Consider the following 24,996-nt stretch of genomic DNA (forward strand, 5'->3'; position numbering starts at 1 on the left):
CTTTTGTCAGCCGCTGTGTGTGTTTGTCAGGATTTCTGGTGTGGTCAGAGTTACAGCGAAGGAAGGTATGGCAACAGAGAAATTTATGGGCTGTGTTGCAAAATGTTTTTTAAAAAAAGAATTTCCTAACATATTAACTGCTTGTACTTGTCTGCCAAGCGCAGGCTGGTGTGACGTTGTGAAAAAGGTGACATTTTTAGGAAGCCATATAAACATATAAAAAAGAAACAGGCTTCTGCTGGTGGGGGGTGTGAAATCTCGCTATGAGTTTGCTGAGCTCGTGTGAGACTGTCCGGTCTGTGACCCAGGTAGATGGGTGGCTAAGGGCACAGTCCCCTGCAGTTACAAGCGCAGCATGATTCCACACAGGCTCAGGACAGCGCTGAATCGATTCAGGCAAGGGCTGCGGGGCGGTGTAGCTTTTAGCACCTCTCCCACATACTGTAGATGTCTGGTTGTATTCTCGGCGGGGACACCTTCCCTGCGGAGCTTGCGTGTTCTATCTTCAGGCTCCCTGGCCTCCTCCCACTTCCAGAAGACCCGCCGGGTGGCCTGTTCCATGAGGAGTGGGAGAAGGGGCTCCATCGGCCCTGCTTCCTGCCCGGCGTGCTGGAGTCCTGCTCCGTCGTCAGCCCAACGTAGTGTCAGGCAAAGAAGAAGACTCCCGGAGAGAGACATGGGAACTCGAGAAGGACTCGCGGAAAAAACGCCCACGTGGGATAACAAAGAGAGAGGCTGGGCTGGAGCAGGGAGAAGCCCGCGGGACGTCTATGTGTGAGTGGGCTGGACACAGTCAGGACAGCAAGGATGGATCATCACTGGAGTAAGGTCATGCCAAACTGGAGGGCTGGACACCAGGAGTGTCTAAGAAGATGCCCTGCGTAGGAGTCGATTGGATGAGCAAAACTGAGACTGGAGGTCATAGAAGAGTCTCAGGGAGGAGTTGATGCAGAATTGGAGGGTGAAGGCTGAAGATGGCGATGATGATGGTGATGTGTGTGTAGATGTTCAACATTTTCAACAATAGTTGGCCTAGCGTTAAAACTTTCAGAACATGCTGGCAAGTAAGCCCAGTGTGAAGGAAGAGTAGGTCACGTTAATTTGAAGTGCGCAGCAGGACTTTTTGACTCTAGTGCAGCTGGTACTGTGGACTGAGGCTTGGGCTCGTTACGGAGGGGTAGATCCAGTATCACGGGCTGAGGCTGATCAAGGAGCAGAGCAGGGGAACCGGTATATCGTCCATGGTGTGGACGTCCACTCTCGGAGTGACCAGTGAACTTCTTCAGAGCTAGCACAAGCCTCAGGGACAAGCAGGAGCTATGTCGAGGTGTATGTAGTATGGAGAGCAAGAAGGACAAAGGGTGGTGGAAGTGTGGAACAAGCTACCCACCCGTGTTGTGGAAGCTATTGTCATGGTTTCTTTCAATAAACCACCGGATGAGACCCTTCAATCAGGACAGTAGGCATTACTTTGCACGAAGAGTTGTGGGGGTATGGACCAAGTTACCCCAACGTGTTGCTATAGCTGAAACCCCGGCTGGATAAGATCCTCAGCTCATTGAGCTACTCAAAACCCAAATGATCTCTGATCTGCAACCTCTCTTGTGTGGCCCTGACCCATAACAGTCTACAACATGACGCTTAAAAAAAGCCAAAGCTACTGTAGCTAATACGCAACCGCCTCAGAAGGTGCAGAAAATATGTCTAATTAAGTGACATGAGAAAATGGTGCCGCTGAAAAGGAAGAGGAAGGCGGATGCACGGTTTATCAGTTACATTGCCGCGCAGTCTGTTTAAAAGGCGTTAAAGGCAGGTGGCAGTGTGCGTCCCTTGTATGAACGCATTCACGGGGCTAAGGTGTGCTGCTCTCCTGTGTTACAGCTCTCCCCTGGCTCCAGCCCAGTCACCTACATCTACAGCGTGCAGGACGCCGACAGCAGCTGGGAGCTGAGCCAGGTAAGGCGCACCCTCACTCTCCGCCGGTGAATGCCAAAGTCCCAGCCCCTGTCTCCGCCTGCTCCTTTTCAGAGCACGGCACGGCCAGCTCCTGTCTCCACAGCCAGCAGGACAGTCTACGCTGACCCCTTCTGTGGGGATCCGGCAGAGATCGCCCGAGCCGAGCCAGTCTGAATTGCTTCTGACGTGATGAAGCGAATGTGGATTGAGTTATCCCTGAACAGCTTTAATTGGAATCAGTAGCCCTTCATTTATTTAATCTTCTGTTACTTAATCAAAGAGTGAAGTGCTAATAATAATGTTTAATGTAGGACTATATTGTAGTTACAAAGTCAAATATCTGTACTTTAGGTGTATGTTAGGGCGGCACACTGTTGCAGTGGTGAGCATTGCTGCCTCGCAGCGCGGGGTCCCTGGGGTCAAATCTGTGTGGAGTCTGCATGTTCTCTCCTGTGTTCATGTGGGTTTGTTCTGGGTGCTCTGGTTTCCTCCCACAGTCCAAAGGCATGCATGCAGGTAGGTGAAGTGGGTTCTAGGAAAACTGTCCCTGGTGTGACTGTGTTTGTGTCTGTGTGTCTGCCCATGATGGACTTGCGTCCTCTCTAGTGTCCAGCTCCCCCACGGCCCTGAATTGGAAAAGTGTTATTGAAAGAGATGTGATTGTGTCATACACGTGTATTACATTTTAGTTGCTGTTGAAATCTGTTCAACCTGACCTTCGTCTCTTCCTTACAGAATATCCAGCGAGCTGCATCCTCCGACGCCCTGAATAGCGCCCCCTTCAGCCCCACTGAGGCGCAGCTCCGGAACAGCAGTGCTCTGCCCAAGAGCGAGAGGCTGAACCACGCCCGCTCCATGATCCTGACCGAGCAGAGTGAGGCCAAGGTATGGGTCCCACGCTGCACCTCTTTGCTGTCCTTCCACCGACTTCCAGTCAAAACCCTGTCAGCCAGCACTTTTCAGACTAGGATATTTACACTTTTTTTTTTTTCCAGTGACGACTTTTGTAAAAGAGAAACCTAAATCTTGTATTAACGAATGTATTCATCACACCTGTGTAGTATTCTGGTACATCCTTTTGGAATATGAAAAGTTCCTCTAAAACGTGTGCCTTTAGTTGAAACAAAGGGCAGGGGGAACCTGATTTTATTTTATACCCGAAGCGCTCTTTGAGAATCCTTTTAGTCTGAGAAGTATTTCTCGGCTAGGCTTTTTGGTGTTCCGGACAGCCGTCAGTTTGACAGGAACAGTGCTGTGGTTCGAGCAGTGACAGGGTGTATTGACCGCGTGTCAGCCACACCTCTGCCTGAATTGGTCTTCTCCCCCTCTCTGACATCAGGCTCAGGCCTGCTGTCCCTCTCTCTCCTCTCTATCCTCTCTCCTCTCTTTCTCTACTCTCTCTCTCCTCTCTCTCTCTCCTCTCTCTCTCCTCTCTCTCTCCTAGATCTTTCCTCTCCCCTCCCTCTCCCCTCTCTATCCCCTCTCTATCCCCTCTCTCTCCTCTCTCTCCTAGATCTTTCCTCTCCCCTCCCTCTCTCCTCTCTCTCTCCTCTCTCTCTCCTCTCTCTCCCCTCTCTCTCCTCTCTCTCTCCTAGATCTTTCATCTCCCCTCTCTATCCCCTCTCTCTCCTCTCTTTCTCTCCTAGATGTTTCCTCTCCCCTCTCCTCTCTCCTCCCTCTCTCTTTCCTCTCTCCTAGATCCTTCCTCTCCCCTCTCCTCCCTCCTCTCTCCAGCAGGGCTGGGGTGCCTGTGATTTTGTTGTTGTTGCTGCTGCAACAATCTGGATGTTTAGGAACAGGAATCCTCGTTAACAGCGTTACTGTGGTCACAGTGACAATTCGTTTTAAGTAATACAGAAATATCATAGGAACAAGAAACAAGCCATTCAGCCCATTGGGCCTGTTTGTTAGTCAGTAGTTAACTGACCTGAGGATTTCAACTAGTTGTTTCCTGAATGAAGCCCGAGTATGAGGTTCAGCCATGAATGGAAGAATGGAGGTATGGGCCTATTCCCACAACTCTTTAAGTAAGGAAGACCTCCTTGTCACCCTCAAACGCTAACTGTATCCCTTTGTATCTCTGACCGAACTGCTTTGATTAACGGTGATGCTTGATTTAGTGGTGTATTAAACAAATATTCCTGTGTCTTCAGTTGTGGAACTTGTATTGTACACTGGTATAGGCTAGCTTGAGCTGGTCTTAGAGACCACCAAGTGCATGGAACAGACCACCAAATTCAGTGCTGGAAGCTGATGTACTTAGCTGTTTCAAAATGCAGTTAGACTCCATGATCTGATCGCTTATTGATCAGATCTCTTACTGTATACAGTATATAGTATCATTATTGCCCGTCACATGTTGTAGATTTATTCAATTATGAGAAGCACAAGATCTGCGAAGGAGGTTAAATTGGTCCCATTAAGCCTTAATCGAGCTCTTTGAACCCTTGGCCCCGGAAAAAATAGTTGGGATCTCACACGGGTGCCCTGTTTGACCTCTTCCCCAGATGGCCCAGCACCGCAGAAACATGTCTCATCACGTCCTGGGTGGCAGGGGCATGGAGCCCCTCTCCCCGATCAGCTCTCCGGACAGCTCTGAGAGCACCACCCCGGTGAGCGCCCCTCGACGCCCTCTTCCCACCAGCCGATCACGATTCGTGTTCTAGTGATGCCCTAACGCAGCGCACACCCTCCCATAAGCTGGGGCAAAGTCAGGTTGCTTTAGGGGTATAATGGCCTTCCTGCTGTGAGTACCCCTGTTCTTTTCCAGGATCCCATCATTTTTTTTAAAGACGCATGAAATGCATAGTTTCCTACGTGTTTGAGACTCGTGCCAACATTACAATTTGCTCGACACCTTGTTTCATTGTTTCCTTTTGATCGCAGGAGCTGGAAAAGGCCGGCATGCTCAATAAGACTAAAATTGCTGAAGGGGGCAGGAAGCTAAGGTGAGATGCAGTCCTTTCTGTCTGTGTCTAGCCGGTGGTCTCACTCTTACAGGTGTTTGTCCAATTATCTGACCTTCATTAGATTAATGATCTGATATTTTTTGTCCTTTTGCTGCACATTGATGCAGGGAGTATCTCTGAGCTTGGCTGTGTTGCTCAGAGTTATGTATGTCAACATCTGCACTGCAATGTCTTTGCTCAGTCCAGTGTTGCACAAGGGCTGTGCAGGGTTATTTAGTTAATACTGTGTGCTGGGACTGTTGCTGCACAGCTGTGGTTTGTACAGTACTGTGCAGCTCTCTGCAGTGTGTTAGCCCTACAGCCTTTCCAAACTGGTGTTTTTCAGGAAGAACTGGAATGCCTCTTGGGTAGTGCTGGTGGGGAACAGCCTGGTTTTCTTTAAGGACCCCAAAACGCAGACGCCCTCCACTTGGGTAAGTCAGTGCGCCCCCTGGTGGAGATCCCTTGCCACAATCACAGTGCAGCCCTGTGGATGCGTACTGTATGTGTGCCTGCCAGACTGCAGAAGCACAGCTGCCTCTAACGAGTCAATGCAGCAGTCTTCTTCAGAAACCATGAAACAAGAACCGGAGGGCACAAGTAGAATTCACCGAGCGGTGATCTTGACAGTGCCAGGCGCGTGTCAATGTGTGGTTGTTGTTGTGTCGTTGTGTAGCATCCAGGCAACAGTAAGCCGGAGAGCAGCGTTGACCTACGGGGAGCGCAGGTGCACTGGGCCAACGATCTGTCCAGCAAGAAGAACGTGTTCCGGGTAAGAAAGAGGGGGGGACGAGGGGGGCAGGAAGGGGAGCAGTGGGAGGGGTGGGGGAGGCAGGTGGATGTTGGGGAGGGGAGAAGAGGGAGGGGCGCAGGGGGTAGGAAGGGGAGCAGAGGGAGGGGTGGGTCAGGGGCAGGTGGGGGCAGTTAGAGAAGCAGAGAGAGGGGTGGGACAGGGGCAGGTGGGGGCAGTAAGAGAAGCAGAGAGAGGGGTGGGACAGGAGAAGGTGAGGGCAGTAAGGGGAGCAGAGAGAGGGGTGGGACAGGGGAAGGTGGGGGCAGTTAGAGAAGCAGAGAGAGGGGTGGGACAGGGGGCAGGAAGGGGGCAGTTAGGGGAGCAGAGGGAGGGGTGGGACAGGGGGCAGGTGGGGGGCAGTAAGGGGAGCAGAGGGAGGGGTGGGACAGGGGCAGGTGGGGGCAGTTAGAGAAGCAGAGAGAGGGGTGGGACAGAGGGCAGGAAGGGGAGCAGAGGGGAAGAAAGTGAGAGATGGAGGGGATGAAAGAGATGAGCAGAGAGTGCAGGAGTTAAGGAGACCAACAGGAAGAGAGAGGGAGAGAGGGGGGGACACAGGCCCCTCTACGGATTCTCACCCCCGGCAGGTCGAAGAGCCGACAGTATGTGTATTAAACCACATTTCTGGACTCATTTCTGTCACATCTACTGGCCCTGTGTTCAGAAAACCCAGATGGTGCCGGTGCAGATAGCAGCCCACAGGAAACAGATAGCACTTCTATGAGAATTATCAGCTGGTTGTCTCCTTTAAAGAACAGAACAGCACAGACAGCGGCCTGCGGCTGGTTGTTTCATCCCCTCGATCAGGGGGTCCTAGGCAACACAGGGCCCCTCCAGGTCATGATGTGCACAAACACAACTCTTATCAGCCCCTGGCATAACCCGACTTTACTATCTAGAGCAATCAGATAATTGAAACATATAGAAAGAAAACTTTTATTAATCCGCTTTGAAGGACAAGGAATAAATGACTTATAAACAAGACCGCATGGCACACATTTTACAAAGAGAATGTATTTTAACATTGAAAGTGAAGTGGAAAAAGAGCTGGTATAACAATAAATCATGATCAAGGGGATCTTTGTAGAAAGGAAATGCAGAAATAAATATGAAATTAAGTAAGAAATAAAAAAAACAAGTGCTCTCAATCACAAGGGAGACGATATCAGTAAGGCTGGGCAGGTGGGAACAATTTCTAAAAAAAACGTTCGAGCAATCAGTTTGCCTAGATTTTCGACCTCAGGTATGTTTTAATCAACTTGAGCCCTGAAAAGCTCCTTTCTGCTCTGCTGCTGTTATTGGGAGAGAGATTGCAATCCCAAGGGCTACTGGTTGAATTTCCAATACCTCCATTTAATGAAATACAGGAGAAACCACGAGGAAAACAAGGCACTTTAATGCTGATTACACATAATTGCTGAACAGTCTTTTGCACTGTACATTTGCTTTCACGCTGTTGTTTGGCCGGGCAGTGCCGATTGTGAGCCAGGTGACCCACACGGCGTGTGTACAATGACAGGAAACGTGAATCTGTTAACTTCTAGTAAAAACACCTCCAGCAGTCTGCGTGTGTAACATCTGGCTTGTCTACCATTCGCTGGTTCATCTGACAGACTCAAAACCAAACGCAGTACAAATGATTACATTCTTCTGCATATTGTGCACTATTGCAATGACCTGACGTGGTGTAGCTCTGGTCTGAGATCGCTTAGCCTGATCTTCTTTTCTTCAGCTTCAGAAAACACGACGTTCTCCATTATGGCCGCCTTCCATTAGGATGATTGTCAGCCGCAACAGAAAGAGCCGCTGTAGGGAAATGATCGAGCCGAGCCGATTAACAAGATGTTGTGTTGCACACTGAGGGGGCTGGTGCTGCCCTTGATTACTCCCACATTGTTCCCAAATCTCGGGGTTAGTGTCGCTGCTCTCCTGAAACAATGCTGTGGGATCTTTAGCGACCATCTAGTCAGGACTGCTAGGTCACGTCTCACCTGGAGGACTGCAGTACAGTGAGCGAAGAGCGCCACCTGCTGGTCGACAGCCTAGTTTTCCGTAGAGGTCTCCCTTGCTTGTCCTGGTGATAGTGGGGGGGGTTGCTGTATCGATGGCCATTCAGCTGTGGGCGGGTGGGGAGTGAGCTCAGAGCTGTACTGGTGAACCTGTTCCCCTCAGCTGCGGACAGTGACTGGGAACGAGTTCCTGCTGCAGTCGGAGACGGACTCGGTGATCCGGGAGTGGTACAGCACCATCCAGAGTGTCATCGACCGCCTGGTGAGTCTCGGGTCCGGGGGGGGCGAGGGGGGCCAGCCAATGGGCCGTTTGGAGGAAACAGGAGGGTGAGTGCGCTGTACCGCGGGTGACGTGCTCGCTCTGCGTTTCAGGACCGGGAGAACCCTCTGGACAACGTGCTGCTGTACTCCCTGCGCCGCGCTGGCAGCACCGAGATCCTGGACCACAGCGGAGACGAAGACGACATCCGGGCCAGCCGCAAGTCCTCTTGTTAGTGTCGCCTGACAGTACACCACATATCCTCACTGAGCCCCACCACGCCTCACAGCACCTTGCTGCACCCCACCACTTCTCACAGCACCCCAGTGAGCCCCTCTGCTCCTCACTGCGCCCCACTGGTCCTCACTGCGCCCCACTGGTCCTCACTGCACTCTGACCCAGCACCCCAACAGTTGGAGCAGCTAGGTGGAGGGCCGAAGTGAAATAGGAAAAAGAGCCTGCAGGGGCACAGCAGTGGAAAAAGCCTGCAAGAAGCTTGGAACGTGGGAGTGTCTCAGTCGATGTGTCTAAAACTCTTGAGCTACTCCTTTTCCTGGGAGCAGGAGAAAGTCCTAAAGGAGCATGCCAACCACCCTCACACGCACACAGCACAGCACATCGCAAGTCTCAGGAACAGCAGGTGCGCTTAGTGTGAAACAATCCCCATGGAGTACGCATCCCCAGAGCTAACACACACACAAGCCTCCTGGTGCCGTGATGTTTCTCAGGTTGATCCTGCAGCTGCTGTTTCGGATGCAGCCTCACCACTGGCTTCTTCTCACGCTGTCTCCCCCTCTCCCCCCCCCAGCAGTGCTGCGCTCCACCTCCAGCGCGGAGAGCTCGGAGAAGAAGCGGGTGAAGAGCCGGCTGAAGAAGCTGATCTTGAAGAGGCCGCCGCTGCAGGCCCTGCAGGAGAAGGGCCTGATCAAGGGTACTGCACAAAGGAAGCTGTGGAAACACAAGCACACACGTACACACCCACGCACAAGCACACACGCACTCACCATCACACTTCCGCAAATGCACAGATTCGCACACACGTACTCACACACACTCCCACAAGCACACATACTCGCACACACATACACCCGCATGCACATGCACACACATGCTCACACACACTCCTGCAAACACACATATTTACACATGTACACCCGCATGCACAAACGCACATGTACTCACACAAAACACACAAATTCACACACGTACACATACATGCACAAGCACACACATACTCACACACTCCCACACACAGATTCACACACGTTTACACGCACGCACAAGCACACGTACTCACACACAGTCCCACAAAACACACATATTCACACACGTACACAAACCCGTACTGATGTGAATGCACGGAGGAGGCGTCTAGGCCTTCCCAGTGTGGCTTGGAGCCTAGAGCCTGCCTGAGAGACAGCTGCTGAATCCTAGCTGGGATTGGGGCCCACATGGCCACAGTCTTCTGTCCAGCAGGGTCTCCTGGTCACTCAGTCAGTAGAAGCTCAGTGTGTGAAAAGAACTGAGCCCATGAACTGGAACAGCTGAGACAATCTTTCTGTTTTTAAGATGGAGTGAGTTTGATGTGACCTGGAAAACCTGCTCGATTGAGACCCTCGAAGTCAAAACCTGCAGACCCCTTACTTGCGGACTCTCACTGGCTGTGCTTTAGAGTGTTAGATCTCAGCAGGCGGATCTGCTCCTAAATGATCGGTGTGATCAGGGAGATCCCAGTGCAGTGTATCCTATAAGTAACCAGATGACTGGTCTCCTGTGGCTGCAGATTGCAGTTCTCCTAACGGCTGCATGTCCATGACTGTGTCCCTGCAGAACAGGTGTTCGGCTGTCGGCTGGACGCCCTGTGTGAGAGGGAGAAGAGCAGTGTGCCGAAGTTCGTGCGGTTGTGCGCGGAGGCCGTGGAGAAGAGAGGTGGGTCTCCTCCTCCCTGCACATCTGTCCCCGTGGCAACAGGCCTGGCTGGAAATCTGGAAAGCTAGAATAACCCATGTCATTGGTCCAAAAAACTTCTAGAAAGCGGCTTTAGTAATTCGGCAGCATGCTGGCGCAGTGATTGGCATTGCTGCTTCAGTTCCTGGGGTGCTGTCTGTGAGGAGTTTGCACGTTCGCCCTGTGTTCGAGTGGGTTTCCTCTGGGTGCTCCAGTTTCCTCCCACGATCCAAACACATGCTGCTGGGTTAATTGGCAAGTGGGAAAACTGACCCTGGTGTGAGTGAGGGTCTTTTTGCCCTGTGATGGACTGGCGTCCTGTCCGGAGCGTACCCTGTCTCGCAGGGATAGGCTCCGGCTCCCCCGTGATGCTGAACTGGGAGCAGCGGAGGGAGAATGCACTGGGGGATGGACATTAGCACTGCAGGTGGTTTAGGGGTCATTGCTGAAGCCCCCCGTGCCTGCATGTGGCAGTGTGCCAGCTAGTGCTCGTGCCACCGGACGCAGGGCTCTGACAGCAGGCCGATCCTGTCCCCGCAGGCCTGGAGACAGACGGGATCTACAGGGTGAGTGGGAATCTGGCCGTCATCCAGAAGCTGCGCTTCAAGGTGGACCACGGTGAGTGCCGGCCCAGGCGTGGCGTGTGTCGGGGGGTATCGGGGATGGCATGGGGATGGGGCAGGGCCCCGGCCCCCTGGCAGCTGTGTCCTGCTGGCCATGGTTGCAGCTTATCTAGTCAATTCATTTTTTAAAGAGAATTTAATCTCCACTGGGTTGAACTGGGGTCAGTCCATTCCCAGGGCAGTGCCGAGGCTGGGGTGATTCAGCCAGAGTTGCCCTGACTGTCAGCCTGGTACCTGGTAACAGGATGCAGTTTACTTTTCAATGTTTGGAGTATGACTAGTATCTCCTGATGGGATTCTATGCAAGAGTTGTTACCAGTTACTGTATAGTGTATTCTACAAAACCATTCGTCAGCTGTTACCATGGATAATTGTACAGGAGTTGCCATGGATACCACACAGAGGTTGTTGCCATGGATACCATACCAGGTATACCCATGCCAGGGGCTGTTATCATGGACGCTATACAGGGGGTGGTCCCATGGATGCTATACAGGATCTGGTACCATGGACACAATACCTGGGCTGTTTCCATGGATACTGTATTGGACCTCCATCCATGGAGACTGTATAGCAGCTGTTTCCATGGACACTGGAAGCTGTGTGACCTGGGGACCCACAGTGCCCGCGGTGCCGTCCGGAGGCGAGAGGAGTTAACGGCGTGTTGGTCTTTGCAGAGCGAGCCGTGACCACGGACGGGAGGTATTTGTTCCCCGAGGAACTGGTCCAAGGTAGAGAGACGGGCCGAGCGACAGCACAGCGCTTCAGCTTCACGCACATGTCCGCTGGTACACGGGTGCGGCACAGGCCTGGTCATGTGGAACTCAAGCGGCTGCTGCAGTACTAGAGCAGCTTCCCAGCCCGAGCAGACTGACACTGCTGACACTGGGCTGTCAGACTGCAGGGTCAGTGTGTCTGCAGGGTGTCCTGTCCTGCTCCTGGTGGGTCAGTGTGTCTGCAGGGTGTCCTGTCTTGCTCCTGGGGGGTCAGTGTGTCTGCAGGTGTCCAGTCCTGCTCCTGGGGGGTCAGTGTGTCTGCAGGGTGTCCAGTCCTGCTCCTGGGGGGGTCAGTGTGTCTGCAGGGTGTCCAGTCCTGCTCCTGGGGGGAGTCAGTGTGTCTGTAGGGTGTCCTGTCCTGGTCCTGGGGGGGGGGTCAGTGTGTCACTGTGCTTTAATCACGCACTGTGTCGGAGCAGAGTCATGTTGCAATCAGCAACCAGCCTTCTGGAGCAACTACATGACTCTGGGCAACGAGCAGCATTATGCTTACCTCTGTGGCCAGGAGTGGGATTTCAGGAAGTGACTTGCACTTGACCATTGCCCTGTGCAGGCCCCGTGGTGTCAGACATGCTGAGCTACGCGCTTGTGTCCTCTCACGATGGGTCCCGTGAGCAGCTGTCCTCTGTCCTGTCCTCTGCAGGTGCTCTTGTGTGGAATATCACTGTGCTTTTTTTTATTGTGGCGCCACCTGCTGGCTGGACATGTCTGTGCACTTTGTGTGCACAGCTGACAGAAACCTGTTGTGAATATTCTCAGTAGGGACACTGTAAACAGGTTTGCAACCACAGTAATTTCATGTAGTTTCAGTATCTTTTTACTGTTTTTTTAGTTCGCTACCTTAGAAGTCACAGGGAAATCTAGCAGAAAAAAGCATGCCCTAGTGGTCCAGGAAGAATTAATTTGTTAATTCTTGCTCATCACTCTTCTTTCTCCAGTATCAGTGTTATAAATGATCAGACTAAATGAGCCATGTCCAAGAATAAAATTACAGTTATTTTTACATTTACTCAACAGGGTGATACATGAGTTCTCTCTGTCTGTTATCTCAGTATTACTGTTATGTGTGACATAAGAAGACTTACCTAAAGCCATCACCTGTTGTCCCTCCATTTTCAAACCAGACAGTAGTCCTTTCTTCATATGTGCCCATTTTTAAACTTTCTCTTTTAAAGCTTTTAAAGGTAATATTTACACTGTGTGCATGATGTGCCTGTATACAGACCATATAAATATGGCATCAGCACAGCACACTGTATATTAGATTAATTATGAGTCACTGGCAAATGAGGAAATGGCCGATGTGGCTGGGGCATCTGGTGAGGATGCCCCCAGGGCGCCTCCTACTGGAGGTCTACCAGGCACGGCCCACTGGGAAGAGACCCTGAGGCAGACCCAGGACACGCTGGAGGGATCCTATCTCTCTGCTGGCCTGGGAGCGTCTGGTAGTCTGTTGCTGGGGAAAGGGCAGTCTGGTCCGGCCTGCTCAGCCTGTGACCACTGCAAGCCTCGCCAGGAGGAAGCAGCTAAGGAATGAGATGAGATGTTTTAATAGTTTCAATCCTGCTCTGAGAATGAGTTTCCACAGGTCCTGTAGGCAGCCTCATTGTTTGCTTTGTGCAGTGTTGTGTGGTGCCTTGTTTTTACCCATAATGCTTTTGGAATATTGACGAGACGCACTTCTGTCTGCGAAGCTTTCTCTTGACACCGTTGTCACACTGCCACTACGCCGTGCTCCTTCTTTCTGTGCAACCCGCTCTTTATCTCTGATGTGTAAGACACTCGATTTTAAATTGCGCACCTCAAAGGAACTGTGCCAATGAATCAATTGTCCACTTATTTATTCAAGGCTTCAGTCTCCCTAATGCAGGTGAACATTTCTGAGCTGGAGTGTTCAAAGTTGGATTGTTACGTGTACAAATACATCGAGGGCCAGTGACCATTTACAAGTGAAGAAGTTACACAGGGGTGCTAATGGTACCTTTTTAAAACAGTATTTTCCCTTTTGACATTAATTGTGTAACATGCCAACAACACATCAGTGCTCAATGTGAAATACTCTTGTTCATAATATATATATATATGTATGTATATGATATATGAACAAGGAAGATCATCCATTTTCAGTCCTGGACAAGGTGTATATTACAAATGAGATCCATGGATTGTAAGCATTTCACAACACTGTGAAAGAATAACAGCCCGTCATGTAATAAATATGCAGTAGGAATATTACACCACTAAAGAACAGTATAACATGTGAGTCACAATTTGGCATGCATTACATCTGAGAAGTATAATGCTATATCACAAATGCAGTTGCTTTGCACTCTACAAGATACTCAAGAATCCTGCTTGCTTGGCGCGGTGCATGTAACCCTGACCAGAGGGGTTTTGTGTGTCAGTATGCAGTGACTGACTGACCACCCACATTACCATAGATTACCATTTGGCCAGACTTTCCTTTTTTGATCACATTTCTTAACAGAGCCACTCAGCAGCACAAGCCCCCAGCTGTGAAACAGGCAGTTAACGGTTAATGACAACGACAGCGCTGCTTAGTTACCTGGGGCAGGGCCATGTTTCGCCAGTCAAATTAATTGAGTTGTTCACTGGTTATGCCAAGAAATAAAACTGCATACCAGATGTTCGCCATCATTACCCTGGTAGTTTCTTTTCTGGTAGTTTGTTTCTCCCTTTCATCTGTCCAGTAGAGACCCCTACTGGCAAACAGTGAGTACAGCAGCTGTGTCACAACAGGGAGGTGCGCCCTACACAGTTAATGCAATCGTGGTTACTGTATGTAGAAGTTCAAGTGTGATGAAAACTGTGGCTTCCCTATCTTCCCAGAAAAGACTGCATTTAAGTTGATAGACAAAGACTGTTCTTCTAAAATGTAACAGCGCAGTTTGTCTTTGAAAGATTCTCAGGCGTGTATAGGGGGCAGTCGTTCTCCTTCACAGAAGTCGTCTTCTTGTGTAGGACTGTCTGCTGTCGCTCCGCTGAGCGGATGGGCTTTCTCTACTGCAAGCGGCCCTCTTTTTCTCAACTTCCAGCTCTAAAGCTGTTGCTGCTCTAAAGCCTGGCCTGCTGTTTCCTAATGACCGCCGGGCTGAGGAAGTGTTTGTAGCCTCACAGTCTTTCATTGCCCTCTGTCTCTTCCTCTTCGTCTTTCTGTCTCCTTCCTCTCTGCTCTACTGTTCCTCTCCCCGTTCCCTGTAACCCCTCTCCCTCTTCTCCCTCCCTGTTCACTCCTGTCTCTCTCCCTATTCACTCCTGTCTCTCCCTCCCTGTTGACTCCTGTCTCTGTTCACTCCTGTCTCTCTCTGTTCACTCCTGTCTCTCCCTCCCTGTTCACTCTCTCCCTGTTCACTCCTGTCTCTCCCTCCCTGTTCACTCCTGTCTCTCCCTCTCTGTTCACTCCTCTCTGTTCACTCCTGTCTCTCCCTCCCTGTTCACTCCTGTCTCTCCCTCTCTGTTCACTCCTCTCTCTCTGTTCACTCCTGTCTCTATCTCTCTGTTCATTCCTGTCTCTCCCTGTTCACTCCTGTCTCTCCCTCTCTGTTCACTCCTCTCTCTCTGTTCACTCCTGTCTCTATCTCTCTGTTCATTCCTGTCTCTCCCTGTTCACTCCTGTCTCTCCCTCTCTGTTCACTCCTCTCTCTCTGTTCACTCCTGTCTCTATCTCTCTGTTCATTCCTGTCTCTCCTTCCCTGTTCACTCCCGTTTCTCCCTGTTCACTTCCGTCTCTCCCTGTTCCTTGACTAATCTCCTGCTCCGTCCTGTCCCGCTCTTAGAGGAGAAGCTGAACTTGGATGACAGCGAATGGGAGGACATCCACGTCATCACCGGGGCTCTCAAGATGTTTTTCCGGGAGCTGCCCGAGCCCCTCATTCCCTACAGTTTCTTCAATGACTTTGTGGAGACCGTCAGTGAGTCTCTCCGGCATCCGCAGCAGTTCTCTTGTACTCGGAGCAGTGTCGGGAGGAGGGAAATGATCCTGGGATCTAGATTAGAGTGATCTGCATTGCTCGATCATTTTGGAATACCGCTTCCTGATCCTAGTAAATGATCCGTATGGTGTACCACTTCCACATTTTCAGGGATTACATTAGGAGAAAAAGAAGGAATATATATATATATGAGGTGACGAGGGGCTGTACATAGAAATCTCTGTAATTTTATGACAATTAAGTGCTTCAGTACATTCTAGTAAGAAATGAAGGTTTTATTCAAAGTGCTTAGGTGCCGATTAGTTTAGATACCTGGAAAGTTTGAGATTTAAGCTTTGTTTCCTCCCTCTGTGCAGAAATACCTGACTATATGGAGAAGGTAGAGCGCATGAAGTGTCTGGTGAAAAAATTGCCGCCTCCCAACCACGACACCCTGAACTACATCTTGCAGCACCTCAAGAGGTAGGACAGGGCCCAGCCTGCAATCCCAGAGCTGTCCAGGCGGGGGAGCGTTCCGCTTAGAAATGGAAGGGCAGGCCCACAGCTGGGATTGGTGATCTTGAGAATACAGCAGTTAACGTTTGTGCAGAGCTGTGGCTGCAGCTGAAATCAAATGTATTGTTGGGCACTTGCTGTAATATATACATCAGTGAGGTTGAAAAGATCATCTACTAAAATGGAAATTCTTTTGCCAGCCAGAAGACTTGACCATGTTTCCGAGACCCATAGCCCTACATTTATGAATAATATTTAATATTACGGCCCACAATTATGAAAACCTGATTTACACTGTAGGTACCTGGGGTCTGAGTGGCATATTATTAGCCCCCATTATCCTGGTTGGCAGCACTGATGGTAATGTGCTACTCATGTGAACACATCATCCTGTATTTTTATACCCACAGTGCTTTGCAGTGCATTCCGAAAAATCACTCTGCATGTTCGGGGCTCAGATTGATGGCGATAATTATTCCTTGTGCCGCACCCCGACTACCAAAAATAAAAAGCGATTAGTTTATTTTTCCTAAAGATTTTGTTGGCGTCCGGGGAAAAGCTGGAAAAATGCACCACAGGGGATTCAGGAGCAGAAGTGGGAAATGGATTTAGCCGGATTGTGGGTCCGGGGACCATGGCCAGAGGTAACGGGAAAGAGTCGTGTCCCAGGGTCCTGGTTGACGTACCTCTCCGGTGGGCGGAGAGCCAGGCTGTTTCCCGGTGGAGCTGACACCCGGACAGGGGGCTGCGTGTCCCGGCTCTCTCGGAGGAGTTGTGGGGCGCCCGCTGGATGAGACAGAAACGCAACTGGAAACCCGTGCTCTGTACTCCCCCTCCCTCCCTGCGGCCCTGTGTTTTCTCTCTGCGCCTTTTTTTTTTTCATGTGGACGCTATGAGCAATTCCTCGGTCTTTGTGGTTGGGTGGGAATGTCATTTTTAGAAGAAGGCACCACCACGAGCCTTTAACTCCTTCCTCTCCGGCTGGAAATCCCAGCTCTCTCCAGGATGTGGCGCTGTCCGTGCGCACCCTTTGCGAACGAGCGAGAAACAGAAATGAATGCGCTGGATCAAGGGCAGATCAAACTGCTTGTTAAACATTTCGCTCAGTCATCCGGTTCCAAAACGGAGCTGCTTTGCTGGTGGAAATGAGAATCGGCATCTCCCCACTCCCCTCTCTTCAGCGCTGCTGCAGTTCGAAGTGTCAGGCTTCCATTTAACCCCGACTGGAGCTCAGCACCACAGGGCTTTGGTTGGTGCTCAGAATTGTAAGCACTTTCAGTTCTGAATTCGTAGGAATTTCAGACTCCGGCACTTATGACTAATGCTGGTGATCAGCTCGTCTGTGGCTAGAATACTGAGGCCCGGAGACGTGCAGAAGAGAATAATCCCTCAGCCCAGTGCTGGGCCAAGATCAGCACAGCCATCTCAGGGATCCCAATGGGATGCCCAAGACCCATGCCAAGCAGCCCCTCTCCCGGGCGCAAGTAGCCAAGGAGCTTTTGTTGAAGAGCTCTGCCTGTCTTCCACTGGCAGCACTGCAGAGGCCCCAGGACAGACACCACACCTCCCCTCCCCCTCTCCCCTAATCCCTCGCCTGCTGCTCCCTGCCTCCGAGGTGCCATCCTCTCCCTCTAACCAGTGCCAGCCTGACAGCGCGCGGGGGGTTCTGGGGACGCTGTGGAGTGTCCACGGGCTGCCATCTCCCTGGTGCTCTCCGCCATCCTCCTCCCCTCTTCTCCTCTTTCTTCCCACTCGGTTTCTCTGCGGTCACAACTGGCCCTGTTCTCAACCCTGCGGGGATGGCTCTGTCCCGTGACGTCTGGTCACGGTCCCTGTGCCTGGACGGCAGTTAGTTCCGCATTTCCCACTTCTGCTCCCAAATTCCAATTGACCGCCCATGGCGTATTTTCCAGCTTTTCCAAAAACGTATCGCTTTCCATTGTGGTAGGCCGGCAGAAGCGGACGTGCCTGAATGCAGCTTGAGTGGGATTTATTTGACCAAACAATTAACTGCTCATTTCAGGACTCTGAGAAACGCAAGTCAATATAGGGAGGGGAACGGCAAATTGTACTGCTCTGTCCTAATGGGTTTGTAACCTCAGTGTGCAGATGTTCTCAACGGCGGGCAGTCTGCTCTCATCACTGTGGCACAAACAGGCCCTTTTAGAATGACCTTTGACCCTGCACTTCCCTCTCTCCCTGTGTTCCCCGGGTGCAGGGTGATGGAGCAGTCCGACATCAACCGCATGACCACCCAGAACATCGGCATCGTGTTCGGCCCGACGCTGATGAGGCCCGAGAGAGACAACTCCAACATAGCCATCAACATGGTGTACCAGAACCAGGTGGTGGAGCTCATCCTCAGCGAGTACAGCCAGATCTTCGGCCCTGAGAGGCCAGACTTCCACTGACCTGTCCGCGGGGCGCGGTGTTGGCGGGCCTCCTCCGAACGACACTCGTGCGGTCTTCCGCCATCTTTCTTTTTCCCTGCTGTCTTGGGAAGGGACAGTAGCCGCAGGATTCGGCAGCCGTCCACCAGGACAGTGACTGTGATGGGTGGGCTGGGAGAGAGAAAGGGGCGAGACTTCGATGTTGCACTGGTCACCTTTACACTGTTTTCACTGGAGTTTGTAACCGACTCTGTCTCACGCTCGCTCTGTCACACATGGGCTGCTCTCAAAGCCCCCTGGTGGTGAAGAAGACAGAGATCAAAACGTTGTACTAGCAGACTCCTGCCACTGAAGCAGGCCACGGGGACGCGAATCACGAGCTTCTCCCTGAAATCACTGTGGCTCGGGTTCCCTGAACGGCTTGGCGTTCCTCTAGGTCTGCGATTCAATCCCATAGTCCCTTGCAGTCGGGGCCAGTGAGACACAGGAGATTAGAGCAAGTCTGATGCCGAAACGTTTTTTAAATTATTTTTTTATGTTTTTTTAACAGTCGTGTCTGATTCGTACAGGCTCCCTCGAAAGACGTGGCGTGGTGCCGGAGATTTGGCACAGATATTTGTACGAGAAGGGGCCGGTGGTGTGGGAGCGCTCAGGAGGGGAGGCTTGGCTTGTGTTTTCCCAGAATTCTCTTCCTTTGTAACAGGCTGTCTGCCGTGCGGTGAATCCTGGACTCACCTGTCTAACTGGCCGTCTTCCACAGCCAGCAATCAATGGGGAAGACATTTTAACACCAGCACCATAAGACTTCAACGTTGTAGTCCTCCAAGACAGGACTTATTCATGCTGTTTAATTTTTTTGGGCAAAAATGAAGCACTGTTTTATTACATAAATGTGGATGCAGAAATGATGCATATTTTTTGCTTTTTTATTTGTTTTTAAAAAGAAAGGCATTCCTCCACCTCAAGCAATAGCATCAGCACTAGTATGAAACTGTGGTTTGTGTGTGTGCAAGTGAGGGTGAGTGTGTTCCAGTTTAGTTCAATTGAACATTATCTCACTAAGGCACGGTAAGCCAGCAGGCTGTGAGCCAAATTCAGAGAACGCACGGCTATGGTCCTAGGACAATTTAACATAGGTCAACACCAGATTCTCTGTCCTGTTCCATTAAGAACGCTGTGATGTCACTTCCTCTGCCTCTGTTTGCCTTGTCCTGAGGTAGCAGGACAGTGCAAATAGCCTAACAGAGACAAGAAGAGATTTTTTTTCTTTTGCATGTCTGCCCATGCTTACCAAAATTAGGGTTCTGAAAAAGATCAAAGCAACTGCAGGAAGATCAAGGAGTGCCAAACTGCAGTTATACAGCTTAAGAGTTTGGGAAGGTTTAATGTGATTCTGAGAAATTGTTTAGCAGTTGTTTAAAGTTGTTCATCTGCTGTTATCCCTCCCACTGACTGCACAACAAAGCAAATGACACTGGATTAAGAAAAGTTCACCTTCTTACCAGGAGTGACTGTTCTCCAGTGTCACTGTGTGAACAAAGGCTCATACTCTTACAGACAAACACGCAGGAAAGCCTTCCCTAACTATTGATACACATTAGATTCATCAGCTTTGTAAACAGAGACCTTTCTGGAATGGGTATGCATGATGTGTATGACTGTGAAGCCCCTATTTCAGAAAGTGCCTTTGAGAGTGTTGTTGGCTGTTAGTTTATGGGCACTCCTGCAAGCTAAAGATGTTTGTTTTTTTCCAATTATATTTAAAGCTGAATCCTCAAAGGCGCTGACAAAGTGAACCTCCTGAACATCCTCAGTATCAGCGGTGATACATGAACTGGACGATGCAAGGGGGAACTACGGGGAGGAGCATTTAAAACTGAGAACAGGAGGCGCTTCTTTACCCAAAGGGTGGTGGGAGTGTGGAACAAGCTGCCCATCCAAGTTAAGATAACACCCTGATTTCTTTCAAAAAACAGGATGAGATGCCTAGATCAGTTAGTTACTAACAAGCCACAATCCTCTTCTTGCTTCTTGCTTGTAATCATTCTCATGTTGTTAATGCCTGTTCTCAGGTAAACAAGGAGTTGGTAGGAAGAGGTACTTTCTAGTCCAGAATCAGCCAGTCCTGGTGACCCCAGTGTATGTGGCTCTTTGGTCTGTGCGGTAGACTTCCAGTTATTTAATTGAATCGGTAATTAATTGGTTAATAACACACTTTGTTTAGGTTGTAAAAATTCCCCTATACTGGAGAGCCCTGTACTAATCAGATCCCATCAGCAGAACAGAAGACAGGTCCCAGAACTGTACGCTGCTCTGGTGCCGAGTCCACTCGAGACCGCTGCGCCATGCTGACTAGGCAATGCAACGTTCAAGTGGTTCTTGTTAAATTTCTGGCGCTTACTACAACGCTGTGATCCTCTGCGACCGCTGCTTGGCTGAAGAAAACGCGCCAGGCGCAGAGACGTGCGGAAGACGGCTGGAAACGGGATGTGCAGTAGTTGACAGGCTCGACCCTGCGAGCCGCCGGCCGTGTTGGTGCACAGCCCCAGTGAGCCGGGCTCCAGCAATCGGAGGGGCTGGCAGCCTGGCAGTGCCAGGAGGGCAACACTTCCACACTTACGGAGCCTCTTGGTCGATTCCTCAGTTTTCAGCGGAAGTGATTAATGTCTGGGAAGCGCCACTCTGCCACGGGTCCTGCAGTGGGAGACAAGGAAGGGGCTGGGCTGGCCTGTGGGTGGCAGAGGGGCACCGGCACTGGCAGAAGGGGCACAGGCACTGGCAGAAGGGGCACAGCTACTGGCAGAGGGACACAGGTACTGGCAGAGGGGCACAGGTTGTGGACAGCCCTGCGTCAGCCTTAGGCCAAACTGAGGTTTTGCGCCCAGTGACCTCTTGACGGTCCCTGCTCATCTGATCCCCTCGTACGGTCCAGCGTGGATTTTTCTTTTTAAAAATCTACCACCCCCCCGTCAAGAGAGCTAATGCGTACCCCATGCCATTGCTTGTGGCTTCGCATTGTGTGGGATGGTTTGGCAAACGGTTTCTACCCACCGCAGCCCAGAGTCAGAGCCCATTTGTTTGTTGCCTGGGGGCCTGCTCGCCGTTCCTGTTGCGTGTCGAAGCGGCTGGCGTCGGATGACCCGCGCTGGCGTGTCAGTGCCTGCCGCAGAGGCCGCCCTGTGGCTGACAGCCTAGTCAGGGGGATGCCGAAAGGCGGAGAAGTCCGAGCCGTCGCGCTGGGATGGGACGGGGCTGGGATTGAATGGGTAGGGGGGGTTACCTTTCTTTACTTTGCACTTCCAGGGCCTTTCAGACCCTCGTTCGGATTTCGCTCTGCCACGTGCCTTCTCTAAAATCCCCGGCACGTTCCCGAGAGCTCACGACTCAGAGGGGGGCTGAGGAGAAAAGATCCACCTCTTATTGTTGTTCTTCTCGGGGTTCATGCTCCGGTTCCAGTCGAAATCTCTTGCAGCAGGGTGGCCGGCGAGGGCTCTTGGCGAGTCGTGCGGGGGGGGGTTGGCCGAGTCGGGCACTGCCAGTTTGACCACGACCCCAGAGGACTGCGGGCCAGGGTTCGCCCAGCGCCAGCGTGCAGCCCGGAGTGGGGAGGGAGGGCATGACTCGTCGACTCGAATGCAGTATCCTCTGCCCACACCCCCACCCCCCCGCAACCACCAACCCCAGAAACAGGGCAAACGACCCCCGGGAAGTGGACATCGGGTAGTCGAATGGGCGTGGTCTTCCCTCCCTCCCTTCCAAAGCATTTCGAAACGTTAAAAAGAAAAAAACAAACACAAATTCCCCGGAGGAAGAGAAGAAGGCGCTTGCAGGCGAAATGGTGGATTAGTACCTGCCTGGAGCTCCAAACCCGTCCCTCGCGGGGCCCTCGACACTGGGAGGAATGTGCGGCTCTCGGAGCCCTGTAATCGAAGCGATTTCTGCTTTTAATAACGGCGGAGGAGGAAAAAGAAATACATATGTTAAAAAAATGTGATTCCCCCCCCTCCCCCTGACACACACACACATACACCCCCCTTTTTGTGGCTTGGTAATTTTATATTGACTCTGCGGGTTTGGCAAAGGAAAAAAAAAAGGCAAATGTGTAAGGAATTTTAATTTTTTTTTTTGCATTTTGCTCGCGTCTCCGGGGGTGTTCTGTTTGCATCGCCAAGGCCCTTCTTGGCTGAAATCGCCAGGTCAGCTCGAAAAACCGTTGGAGAGGATCTCGAATTCCTTCTGGGTTTGAGAGAGGCTTATTTGTGTCTTTAAATTGGAGTGTCCAGTGTGTTTCTTCCGTGATTTCTTTCCCGCTGGGTTTGGGCTTTACCTCAGCTCTGCCAGCCATGCTAGAGCCTGGCCAGCCCAAGAGGACGCAGGGCCGCCTTCACAGAGCAGGGCCGACTGGCTGACATTAGATACCGGGCGCTTGTGGCCCAGGCTGCGATGACGTCAGCGGTAGGCTCTGGCTCGGCGCTTCCGCGGTGACAGGAGGCCGTTCCGCTATTTTAAACAAGTTTGGTTTCCGTGCTCATGTTTCTCCCTCCGTTGCGCCGTGGCACTGTGTTATATTGATCCAAGGGGGGTCCGCGCGCTTGACCGAGCTCACCACTCAGCCTTTTTATTTTTGCTCGAAAGTGGGCTGGCCTTCGTGGATATATTTCTGTCTGCCTGTGCTGTGGCCACGTCAACAAAACAAGACTCCCCCCCCCAAAAAAAGAAGGCTCTCTGTTTCTCGATCGGCCCCAGGTCATCGGCAGGGGCTGGGGTTTTACGCCTTGAAAGCTGGGGATTCACCTAAGCGACGTTTCCCAGAGGGCTGTGCTGACTGTGGCTGAAGGCTGCATCGTAAACACCAGCTATGGCACAAGCCCTGCTCATGGCTTCAAAGACCCCATCCCCAATTATGAACTATGAAAGATCACTTAAGGTATGCGAGTCCTCATCTGGGCTCTGTGTGACTGTGAGTCTGGCAGGCCTATTGGATAAGCAGAGTTTCTGGTGTTGCCTTGCCAACGTCCTGTCCCCAGTTCGAGAACAGGGGCAGGGCTGCGTGAGGGGCCTACAATCAAGAGACACAGTGGCTGAGCGGGGGATGTACCTGGAAGATGTTGCTGGTGGTACCTAAAGCAAATTGCACAGAAAAACGGAAACACATTTTTTGTAAACAGCCCCCGTGTTTGGTTTATCTGGCTGGTTTCGGCGGAACAATTACGGGGAAAGGTGCTTTGCTGAAGGTCCGGGGGAGGGGCTCGGGGGGGGAGTGCAGCAGAAGTGCCGCCATCCATCCGCCTGCCTGGGATTGAAACCCACAACCCCATAGTCAAGGGGGCACAGCCCTCACCTCTACACCGATGCACAGGCCCCTAATGCTGAGTGTGCCTGCCTCAGTAAAAGGGTCTGTGAACAGTCACATCGTTCATGGAGTTCAGTCAGATTTATAACCATTGGGCCTGTTGCTCTTCAGAACCAGAGGTTTAGAACATAAGAAAGGTTAGAAACAAGCCGTTTGGGCCCATGTAGATCATTTGGCTTTGCATTTCTTGGCTGTATTAGGTTTGGGCTCAGCTGTATTAGGTTTTATAACTAACTCCACTCCAAAGAGGACTAGGAGACCTACATCATCTGTCTGTTTCTTTGACAACGTAAAGTGGAGAACGAAGAGTCCTGTATTTGTTTTGTTTTCTTCTTGTTTTCTTCTAAATTATTGTTTTTTTAAATTGTTTTGGGGTGTTGGTTTTTATATAGCTGTGTTTTTTTGGAGTCTTTGAGAGACCAAGACAAAAACTGCAAACAAACAGATTTTGTACTGCATTTAAAACACACACACACACAGAGAAAATGTTTTTTGGATTAAGTGAGGATATTAAAAAAAGAGAGAGACAGACAATCCTTCTTTACAAATGTGGTGGTCTGCCAGTTTTGTGTCTTGTTGTCATTTTTAATTTTTCTTTTTCAGAAACCAAAACCTCTATCGCCGTGCCAAGATGACATTTTTTTTTTTTGTCGACAGATTTTATAATATGTCTGTAACCAATATTATTTCAGTTAGTGATGTGGGCTCTTCACTGCAACACAGCATGTCAAAGTATATCCAAGAATGGGGACGAACCCCCTTTTCCTTCCCTCCTTTCCCTCGCTCGCTCTCCTTAATGATGATGTCCAGTTGAAAGGGCTTGTCTTTGAGGTTTTTTTCCCCCCACAATTCACCTCAGAATAGGAGCCCCATCCTGCAATTTTCTGCCAGTACTTGGTGCGTCTCCAAAACTCAGCCAGCTCCCGCACAGCAAGAACTTGAGGAAATCTGGAAACGAGAGGAGGCCATTCGGCCCATGTAGTTTCGCTGGGTTTTCGTTTCTCCTTGATCCCAGAATCTCATCCAGCTGTTTCTTTAAACAACCTAAGGTGTCTGCGTCAAACAACATGGGTTGGTAGCCTGTTCCAGACTCCCAGATATTACAATGGTTTATTCATGTTATAATAAAGCTGGATAGTTTGTTAACCAAAAAGCAATAATGCAATTCAGTTAATTGTGTATTTTTACATGTATCTTGGAGGACATACAAGACAATTACTTTGCGCATATTCCAATAATTAAATGTATTTTCATCTATTTTGCACTTAAGTGATTTGGCCTGTTCTTTAGTGTGAAATCATTTTTAATAACTGTTTAGACCTCAAGCTCAGAACAAGTATTAATTGATTGTCCTGAAAGATGTTTAAACCGACATCTCTAATGCAAACAAGCTCTAAAAACGACGGATTTCAACCCGAGGTCCTAAGACACAGTCCAGAGGATCTTCAAAAACGGTTACATTTTACCTTTAAGCCTAAGGGTGCGTAAAATAACATT

At 50.7% G+C, this 24,996-nt stretch overlaps 1 protein-coding gene across 11 annotated transcripts in view; it reads left to right on the forward strand.

Annotated features, from left to right (window-relative positions):
- Positions 1-19,054, forward strand: part of arhgap9 (Rho GTPase activating protein 9) — a 55,195-nt gene extending 36,141 nt beyond the window's left edge. For 8 of the 11 annotated variants that reach the window (XM_069186473.1, XM_069186463.1, XM_069186458.1 and 5 more), the window contains 15 exons: positions 1,882-1,956; positions 2,692-2,841; positions 4,464-4,568; positions 4,843-4,904; positions 5,251-5,338; positions 5,581-5,676; positions 7,867-7,965; positions 8,076-8,193; positions 8,771-8,893; positions 9,793-9,891; positions 10,450-10,527; positions 11,210-11,263; positions 15,106-15,240; positions 15,618-15,723; positions 17,975-19,054. In XM_069186473.1, the coding sequence (XP_069042574.1) occupies positions 1,882-1,956; positions 2,692-2,841; positions 4,464-4,568; positions 4,843-4,904; positions 5,251-5,338; positions 5,581-5,676; positions 7,867-7,965; positions 8,076-8,193; positions 8,771-8,893; positions 9,793-9,891; positions 10,450-10,527; positions 11,210-11,263; positions 15,106-15,240; positions 15,618-15,723; positions 17,975-18,167 (1,581 nt within the window). In that variant the 3' untranslated portion in view covers positions 18,168-19,054. The remainder of the gene's footprint in view (positions 1-1,881; positions 1,957-2,691; positions 2,842-4,463; positions 4,569-4,842; positions 4,905-5,250; positions 5,339-5,580; positions 5,677-7,866; positions 7,966-8,075; positions 8,194-8,770; positions 8,894-9,792; positions 9,892-10,449; positions 10,528-11,209; positions 11,264-15,105; positions 15,241-15,617; positions 15,724-17,974) is intronic. The other 3 variants (XM_069186492.1, XM_069186525.1, XM_069186500.1) reach the window with 2 other exon arrangements.
- Positions 19,055-24,996: the final 5,942 nt, after the last annotated feature.

Source organism: Lepisosteus oculatus, chromosome 1 (genome assembly GCF_040954835.1).
Source record: "Lepisosteus oculatus isolate fLepOcu1 chromosome 1, fLepOcu1.hap2, whole genome shotgun sequence".
Lineage (NCBI taxonomy): Eukaryota > Metazoa > Chordata > Actinopteri > Semionotiformes > Lepisosteidae > Lepisosteus > Lepisosteus oculatus.